This window comes from Camelus ferus, chromosome X (genome assembly GCF_009834535.1).
Source record: "Camelus ferus isolate YT-003-E chromosome X, BCGSAC_Cfer_1.0, whole genome shotgun sequence".
In the NCBI taxonomy this organism is placed as follows: domain Eukaryota; kingdom Metazoa; phylum Chordata; class Mammalia; order Artiodactyla; family Camelidae; genus Camelus; species Camelus ferus.
The window spans coordinates 71,496,658-71,506,876 of record NC_045732.1 but is presented as its reverse complement, the minus strand read 5'-3'; the positions used below and the strand labels follow the sequence as shown (position 1 = coordinate 71,506,876).

The 10,219-nt window shown below is 36.9% G+C and overlaps 1 protein-coding gene across 1 annotated transcript; it reads right to left on the bottom strand.

The window, feature by feature from the left end:
• On the bottom strand, positions 1-4,598 carry LOC116661877 (melanoma antigen preferentially expressed in tumors-like). Its single transcript, XM_032474695.1, has 3 exons — positions 4,093-4,598; positions 2,935-3,537; positions 1-2,171 (listed from the first exon to the last, which is right to left on the bottom strand). Exons 1-3 carry the CDS (start codon positions 4,386-4,388, stop codon positions 1,658-1,660), a joined length of 1,413 nt encoding a protein of 470 aa, XP_032330586.1. The 5' UTR covers positions 4,389-4,598; the 3' UTR covers positions 1-1,657.
• Between the last annotated feature and the right edge of the window lie 5,621 nt (positions 4,599-10,219).

Genomic DNA, 10,219 nt, shown 5'->3' with positions numbered 1-10,219 from the left:
TTATCAACTATTTTTATTAATTACTGATTGATTTTTACATTATTTTCTCAAGGTCTTTGAAATGCAGTTTGTCATTCAACATGTTAAGTAATAAGAAAAAATTCTAAACTTTTTACTGAGTCTTTGAAATGTGTTATCATTTCAACATGGAAACAATATAAACATCATTAATTACTTTTACATTCTTCTTTCTTACTAAATCTTCAAAATGCAATCTGTTTTCATTTCAATCAGGAAACACTATACACAAACTACTAATTATTTTTCCACTCTTTTTTTCTTACCAAATCACAAACAGTTTATATCTTATTTCAACATGTTAACAAGGGGAACAATCTATTAATTTTACATTATTTTTCTCAGTAAGTCTTTGAAATACAAAGTTACATCACTTTGACACATAAACATAATCAGGTAATTATTTTAACCTTTTTTTCTTACTAAGTCTTGGAAATACAATGCTATCATTTCAACATGCAACAATCTAAACAACTTATTTGACATTCTTTTTCCTTTACTGTTTTGGATATGCAGCATGTTATTATATTACATAAATAGCACAAGCAAATTATCAAGTGGTCATTCTACATCCTTTGTTTCTTACCAACTCTAGGATATACAGTGTGCATTTACCATTCAGGGTACATCACTTTGGAGAGTAGACAAATTTCTAGAGCTCAGCAGCCACAGATGGTTAGTGTGTACCATACTCAACAATGCAATTCTAGTGGAAGAGCAGAGGGAGCAAATGCACGTGGAATAATGTGCACCATGAAGGTAATGTACCTGGTACATTAAGAGAGAGCAATGGCAGAATAAACCTACTTTAGTAGGGCAAAGAGAAAACCTATCTGAGGAGGTAACATTTAAGCCATGACCTGAGGACTAAGCAGTTATCCAACAGCATAAAGAGGTCAATATGGTTTAAGCGGAGTATGTGAGGGAAAGAGTGGGGAAAAATTGGGTTTATGGGGGGATAAATAATTTTGCAAATGCTCCAGGAAAGAGTGGAGAAACTGATAAGTCATAAAAACATCTTACATTCTGACTGAGATCAAGGATTTTTTCTTAGCATCTGGAACAGTACCTAAATCTTAACAGATGCTTGATCAATGCATGTAGAATAAGGAATAACTGAGCCAGGGGTCTGAGACCTGGGAAATCAGGCAGCAACATGTTGAAGGCACCAGTAGGTAGTGAGCGTAGTTTGTTTCCTTTTGCTTGCACATGGTTTCTTAGAAGCAACCTGAGACAATCAGAAATACAAGAAATTTGCAGGGTAAACTTATTGGCTTCAACAACTACCACATCTAGAAAGAGTTTCAACTGATCTGACTTGTGTCAAGTGCCCATAAATGGATAAATGGACCAATCAGTGTGGAGAAGGAAATGACGTGCCACGACTGGCTTAGCTTACTTCACATACCCAACACTGTGGTTAGTAACCAGAAGATGTAGACAGCAGAGGACCTTTCAAATCACTCTATTTCCTTTTTAAAGTTCCTCTTTTATAGAGGTCAGCTACTTACACTAACCCCAGTTTCCTGGAACAGTAGAACTTTATCTATGTGTCTCTACAAATTCGGGCTTAAGGCAAAACAATGAATGCTTAAATGGCCACATGTCAGGGTTGAAACAACTCCTTGTACTGTGGAAATTATTCAGGAAAAGTGGTCCAGTTCACATCATCCCGCTTTACTTCCTGCAGCATCGCATTTAATTGGGCCTGAACTTTAGCAAGTTTCTGTTGGTCCAAAGTGTCACGAAAATTCCATTCTTCATAGCAATGGACAGGGATGGGATAAATCACATACTTTAGCTTCATCAAGTGTGTCAAGTGTTGCAGAAGGCTCTTGAGTGCAGGCATTGTAATGGGGTTGAAGGCAAAGCTAAGGATACGGAGGTTGGAACAGAGACTCAGGGCAGGGAGGACATTAGAGAGAGTAGAATCAGTTATCATACAATTAGTTATCTCCAGATGTTCCAGAGTGCCTGAGACCTTCTCCAGTAGAGTCTGGAAGGGCTCATCAGCTTCTGAGAATATCTGGTTGCTACTGAGATTCAATGCCCTTAGATAGGTGGCCTGACAACTCTGGGACAGGACAGTGACATCTCTGCTAGAAAGGTCACAGTACGATAGAGACAACATATCCATCTGAGATGGCAGGACTCTATAAAGAGAAAAAAGAAAGGTTATTTCAGAAGAATGGGGGCAAACAGCCCTAAACTATAGGTATCTAAGGTTCTAGAATAAACTAATGTGTACATATTTTGCAACAGTGGTTAACAATGGGGGCATGGGGATCAGACTTTATAGATTTGTGACCCTGAGAAAGTTACTTTTCCACTCTTAGACACAAGGTTTTAATCTTGAAAATGTGCACAACAGTAATTATTATACAGGATTGCAGGGAAGATTAAGTGAAAAAATTGTTTGCACTTAGTATATTCGACGTTATCAGTGTTGGATCTGGTTCACTTATTTGGTGAGGATGGGTCTGGGAAAGCAGCCAACTGAGGGTTTCCTTTGAGTAGTTCCCAGATGACATGTTCTCCATTCAGGGTCTAAGCCTTGGGGAGAATGTAGGAGCAAAATTATCTGGCAGTGTTAACTACTGTGGCCCGTCCATGGGCATGTGTATTAGTGCTATAGCTTAAAATGTTTCCCCATCTGAATGTCTCCCCTTCCTCTCTAGAGAGCTCTAAATTCCAACAGGAGAAGGACTGAGTCTTTTCACCAATATATTTATAGACTTATCTAGTGTCTACATGTGGTCACTGAATGAATGAATGATCACAGTTCCTTTTCCAATCTTGTCTTGTCACAGTTCCTTTTTTAATCTTGTTACAAGGAGCTTAGGAATATCCAAGCATGGCCTCTTCTGTCTTAACAATGAGGTGCTTAGGGAACCCAGGTTCCTCCCTACCCCTCACCTGAGCAGTCTGTGCAGTTGATCTTTGAGGCTGAAGAAAGACAAGCTGAACTCCTGGAGGTTGTCCAGCTGCCCAAGCCAGATGAGGAAAGATCTGAAATTTCTTCCCTTATAAGATTTAAAGGGGATGTTAGAAAGACTGAGGCCACTCACGTTGATCACCCGAGCCAAAAGCGTGGTGACTTCACTCAGATAAGCCTGATCAATATCCAGGTGTTCAATACATCCCAGATCCAGAAACTGCAGGATACTTTTATGGGCAGATATTTTCTCAATTTGCAAATCTCTGCAGCAGAGGTGCAAGGACCCTGAGCTCTGCTCAACTTTACTAAGAAGGAAAGAAAGAAATTGCTCTGTTCTCCAGGTACCTGTGAGTGAAATATCCACTAGTAATTCCATGGGTTCCTGAGCTGACTGAGGCTCAGACTCTGAATTACCAGTCCCAAGGCACCTGACATTATGCTGAGCTTCTTCTATTTTAAGAATAGAGCGCTGAGAGTAAATGCATGACTGAAAACAGAAAGGGAATGTGGTCCTGATCTGAGAGCATGTTGTCCCACAGTCCGGGTCATGCCTTAAATCTAAGATCCTCAGTTTTGGCCCCCTGTAAGGAAAGGAGGAGACAGAACATATGAGAGTTAGCCAATTTTAATACAACCCAGCGAGGTCAATGATGGGAAGCAAGGACAGAACACTTTGACCTTGGTTTCCACTTCATATACCATTCACCAAGAAGTCCTTTCTACACAATTTCAGCATCTTTCATTCTTTTCCACATGCTTTTTTAAATGGAGGTACTGGGAATTGTACCTAGGCCTTCATGTATGCTAAGCACGCGCTCTACACCTGAGCTATACCCTGCCCCTCCCGAGACTGTCTTTCCTTCCCATCTTTGCCTATCTCAGTGCCCACATCCTTCTATATAATCACACCCATGAGGCAAATAAATCTATTATATTCTCAATCACCTCTATTTTGTAATCAACTCCATAGGACACTGGAGTCCTGAAGATGACCCCAACTTTTGGACCGAGAGTTCTGCAAAGATCTGCAGCATTCATGATTGGCTATTTTTGGGAGACTGTTAGGTATTCCCCTGCCCCAGGCGATAGCATACCCTCCTGCTGATTCACTATGTCTCTACTAGTCATAATCTTACCAAGAGGAAGAGTTCTGGGCAGGGAGGATCTGCAGACCATCAATCATGGCTTCCAGGATTTCATAGTATGATTCTTGAGTATTCAGTGACCCAACATGGAGACAGCAAAAAGGCCAAACCCTCACCATTGCCTTTAGCATCTGCTTATGCCCACCCAAGAAGGCAGCGTTGAACAAGGTAACAAAGAGGTCTCTTGGGATTTCGTTCAGTGCATGGATAGCTGCAGGCTCATTACTCAGCAGACTCTTTGCAGCAAGTTCTAGCAGTGTGGCTGTGGGTTTTTGGTCCATCTTCATAAACCTGCTTCAAGGTGAAGAATATTTAGAAATCCTGAGAAGACATCTACAGTGTCTTGTTTGCTCACAAGGTTAGCTACGGACAAAATATTTATTGAATAAGATATGGTGAATCATATGGCCACCCCAATTTACATCTACTATAGGAATAGAATGAAAATAGACTTGTATGTATATTTAACTATATATGTATACATAAACACATTTACATAAGATAATGCCCTTAGAAATCAGAGGCAAGTTAGCAGAATACAATGCTGACTACTTATCTGCCTTCCTCCCAACATTTTCTCCCAAGAGGATACAAACCAATAAGAAGGAAAATGTAAATTACAGAAAAGCCACACCCTCATCATTACTTTAAAATGGAGAATGCCAAAAACTCAGAATAATTGTGTGTAAAAAAAGAAAATCATGAAACCCCCACACAAGATTTGTCACATTCCATTACTAGGCTTTGTGGCAAGCAAAAAAGACCAAGAAAAGCTGCAAGAGATACAGAGGAAGGAAGATGGAGAGGGGCTTAAAAGTGATATAAAACTACAGCAGAAAGATTTAGTACAGAATAAATCTAAAAACAGCAAAAAGATGTCCCGGAATATGAGAGCTGGGGCTACAGGGAAGGGACTCCAAAATATGAGACTTTGAAGGGACAGGGGTGATTTAAAAGTGCAGTCTTTCTAACATACAACTTTTACAGAAGAAAAAAGGCAAAGAGGAAGGCAGAAGCATCCTTTGGTACTTGGGTAATTATGGGGAAAATAAACAAAAGGGGAAAGTTAAGGATCTTACAAGACAAGAGAACCACAAAATCAGAGCACTCACAGCTGTTCACTCCATCACCAAAACAAACAAAATAAATACAGAATCTGGATTTTACTATATACTGACAAAAAGTGACATCATTAAACTAGAAATCTTGTGAAAAAGCCAGTATCATACAGATGTACATAAGGAAGGGAATTTCATCCAAAACACTGTTAAAAAAGAAAGATGAGGAAACAAAACTGCACAGATGTTAAACAACCATGAAGCAGAAAGAGACTGTAAGTCAACACTCCAAGCAGAAATAATTACAATCATGCAAGCATTGGAGGATATGAAACTCACCTTTAATCACTATATTTTTAAGAATCTAAAAACATATTGACTAAAAAGAAAGTCTGAAGTAAAGATTTTATATGCAACTGGGGTGTCATTCAAATAGTTCAGCCTTGGGCTGGAGGGTATAGCTCAGTGGTAGCGCACATGCTTGGCATGCACGAGGTCCTGGGTTCAATCCCCAGTGCCTCTGTTAAAGGAGGGGGAGAAAGTATGCTTGCAAATATTACAGGCTATAGAAGTAGTTTTTGAACATGCAGAAACTTAGAAAATTCTGCACCCCTCAGCCCTTCCTAAGGAAGCTACTAGAGCAGGGGTCTGCAGACTGGCCCACTGTGCCAAATCAAGCCCCCTGCTTGATTTTGTAAAGAAAGTTTTATGGGAACAAAGTCATGAGGGGTCATTTCTATGTTGTCTATGGATGATTTTGCATTACAGTAGCAAAGCTGAGTAGTGTCACACAGACATTGTGGCCCAGGAACTTAAAATAATTCCTATATCTCCCTTTACAGTGTCTGCCAAGTACTCTTGCAAAAGATGAGCTGGGATTGTGATCTCACACTCGAGGACAGGGAAAACTTCACCAAAATATCTGATGGTGAGTATTTTACATATATTATTAAAATCAAGGTGGAGGAAAAGGGAGAAGACTAATGTACACAAGTTTTATGTTGTGAAGAAATAGAAATTGTGCAACTAAAAATAAGAGAAAGGAGAAAAATACAAGAGGATAAATTCAAAAAAGAAGAGAATAGAACAAACTTCCTTTATCATAACACAGCAGATGAGTGTTAAACGATACTGGTGGAAAAAGGCATGGACTCGATAGTAAAGTGCTGAGAAAACAGGAAGATTTTTTTTAAAAATGCACTAAACATGAGCAAAAGTATGTCTTAATGATAAAAGCCAAAATTCATGGGGATAGAGTATAGCTCAGTGATAGAGTGCATGCCTAGCATGCCCTAGGTCCTGGGTTCAATCCCCAGTTCCTCCATTAAAAAACAAATAAATAAATAAACCTAATTACCTCCTCCTCCTCCAAAAAAATAAAAATAAACAAACAAAAACCAAAATTCACAATGAAGATATAACCCTTAGGAATATTTATGCACCAATAACACATCAATCACCTTTACAAAGCAAAAAGGCAAGGAAACATAGATAAAATAATAGGAGATTTAATGAGAGTAACAATAGGAGGTTTAACACATCAATCTCAGTACAAAACTGGTCAAATAATATAAAAAGAGTAGGGATACAGAGAATCTAAAAAAATCGATGAGACAGAAAGCTAATCAATAAGGTAAATATATATGTGTGTGTATATATAAATATACCCTGAGATTAGAGAATATATTCTTGTCAAAAATGGACCATAATTTTCTCCCAGAGATGACATCATTAATTTCTGTAAAGTAGAAATATCACAAACAATCCTTTCTAATCACAATGCAACAAAAGTTAGGAGCAAAAACCGCAAACAGAAAAGCCCTTCCACCTAAAAATTTTTTAAAGCTTATGTTTTAAAATGTTGAACTAAAGAGAAGATACAAACTGAAGTTACAGAAATTTTTTAAAAGAATGACTATGACAAACTACATATCAGAATCTATGAAATACATTTAGATCAGTGATCAGGGGCAAATTCACAGCCATATATATTTTTATGAGTAGAAAATATTTTTAAATGAATATAAAGAATTTACTATGGTTTCAAAACTAAACAAAACACCTCCATCCAAAAGAACAACTAAGTAAAGCAAAAGGTCACACAAGGAAAGAAATAATAAATACAAAAGCAAAAATGAATAAGATACAGAATCGAAAAACAAATCAAAATTCTGGTTTTTGAAACAGGCATACCACTAGCTACCTTAATGAAAGAAGAAAGGGACAGATCACAGATATACAAAATAATAAGTGACTAAGGGTAAATAATCATTGAAACAGAAAAAAAAAAGAGATTATTTCACAAACCTCTATGCTAATACATTTGAAAATCTACATGGAATAGATAGCTTCCCAGAGAAATATAGATTACCAAAATTCTAACTCTAGTGTTAGAAAGCTTAAATTAGCCAATTTTCATAGAAGAAATAGAAAGAGTTATTAAGGAATTATGCCCAAGACACGTTTTGTTTCAGATGGTTTTACAGATGAATTCTAGTAAACCATCAAAGATCACATAGTACCAAAGCTCTGTAAGTTACAGAACACTGAAGAGGAGGGAAATGTCCCTAAATTCTTTTATGAAGCAAGTATAACACTAACAGGTAAAATGCAGATATAAAAATACTAAAAAGAAATAGCAAACATCCAACAATACATTTAGAAGTTAATATTACTGTGACCAAGTGGGATTTATCCTATTCCATTAATACGAAGTTGGTTCTATATTAGGAATTCCACTGATATAACTCACCACAGAAATACACTTAAGGACAAATATCATATGATTATCACCATATATGCCAAGCAAACCTTTGGGAAACTTCACCACCCATTCATGCAAAAAAAAAAAAAAAAATCTCAAGAAAATAGCAATGAAGGGTGCTTTCTTAACATGATAAAAGCTATATAATTAATTTCTAATGCCAGTATTTTATTTAATGGGAGACCACTAGAGATTTTCCACTAAGGTCAAGAACAAGAAAATATGCCTACTATTTCATTCCTATTGAATTTTGTAATACAAGAATTAGGCAGTTAGGGGGAGGAGGGTATAGCTCAGTGGTAGAGTGTGTGCCTAGCATGCAAGAGGTCTGGGTTTAATCCCCAGTACCTCCATTAAAGATAAATAAATAAATAAGCTTAATAACCCCCCAAATTTTTAAATAAGTAAATAAACATTTTAAAAAAGAATTAGTTGATTAGAGAAATCAACTAAATTTATAAGAATGGATAACAAGAAGTAAAGCCACCTCTATGTGCAGATATTATAGTATACCTGAAAAGCCCTACAGAAACAATGACAAATTATGTAAAACAATGAGAAATCAGCAAGGTAGTAGGCTATAAAGTTACATACAAAAATCAAAATAGTCTTTGTGTACACACACACACAAGCAGCTGGAGGACACATTAGTTAAGAAAATCCCATATACAATAGCAAAAACAAAGATTAAATGCATAGAAATAAATTATGCATTTAAAATGAGAAATAATGAGAGCATCTATACAAGAAAAAATTTAGACACTCCTGAACAACGTAGAAGGAAACGTGACCATTCAATGACCCTGGGTAGAATAGCTGAAAATTAAAAAGATGTCAGTGGTCCCTAAACTCAAGTAAAAATTTAATATACTCTCAAAAATATCAGCAATTGTTTTTATGGAGTTAGGCAAGCGGATAATAAAGTTCATATTAAAAAAACATGCAATAATAGCCAGATACAAGTGAAAAAGAAAATCTGTAAGTGGGGAGTAATGATGCCAGACATTAAAGCATACTGTAAAGCCTCTGAAATCACAACATCGTGGTACTGGTACATGAATAGACAAATAGCCCGGTGGAATAGAATAGAATAGAAAATGCAGAAATTCACTCAATTATATACGGACATTTTAGTACATGATAAAAGGGCGTGTAAAATCACTAGGGCAAAGATGGACATTTAATAAATGATGCTGGAACAACTGAGACATTTGGGGAAAAATCAATGCAGAGCTACATCTCACACCATACACAAAAATAAATTGTAACCAGGCTAGGAATCTAAACATAAAAAATGAAACCATAACAGTCTTGAAGGAAATATGGCAGAACTCTTGTTTAACCTCAGTGTAGGGAAAGCCTTTCTAACTGTGACTCCAGTTCCAGGCTCAATGAAAGAAAACAATGATCAATATGGCTACACAAAACATTTTTATATGTATGGCAAACACATCATAAATAAATCAAAAGGAAATTGACAAACTGGGATAAAGGATTTGCAGCCTCCACCACAGGCAAATGAATAATAGCCCAAAGATATATAGAACTCTTACATACCGAAGGACAAAGAGGTCAAATTTCTGCAGGAAAATGTGGAAAAGATGGGACAGATAATTCACAAAAAACATAAAAAACAGTCCTCAAAATATAACGAGTCAAACTTACTCACAGTTGGACAAATGCCTATTAAAACAACGTCAAGATACCACCTCTCAGCTACCACCCTGACAAAGCTCACAAAAGTAGGGCAAAATGTTCTGTTAGTGAAGCTGTGGGGAAACAGTCACTCTTATACATTGCTGGTGGGAACAAAGACCAGTAAGTACAACTGTTCTGGAGAGAAATTTGGAAATACCTAACAGAACTACATACGCACTTAACTTTTGGCCCAACAATCATACTGCTGAAAATATACCTTGAAGATACATTTCCACCAATACAAAAATACATACACCCAAGGTTATTCACTCCAGCATTGTTTGTAATTCCAAAATGTTGAAAACAACTTAAATGCCCCTACATAGGTGAGTGGTTGGATGCGAGTGATACACCCATTTAATGGAGCCCAATGAAGCTGCAAAAAAAGAATGATGATTGGAAAAAGGAATTATTTTATGGAATGCTGTTAAGTGAAAAAGGAAAAGTGCAAAGGAGCATTTTAAAATGCCATCTTTCATTTAACATGCAAGGCAATATAAGAAAACATATACATATCTGTTCACTTGTGCAAAGTAAATAAAGGAAAGATTAAACCAGAAACAGAAGAGGTTGCTCATCTAACTGGGAGTGTGGGAGA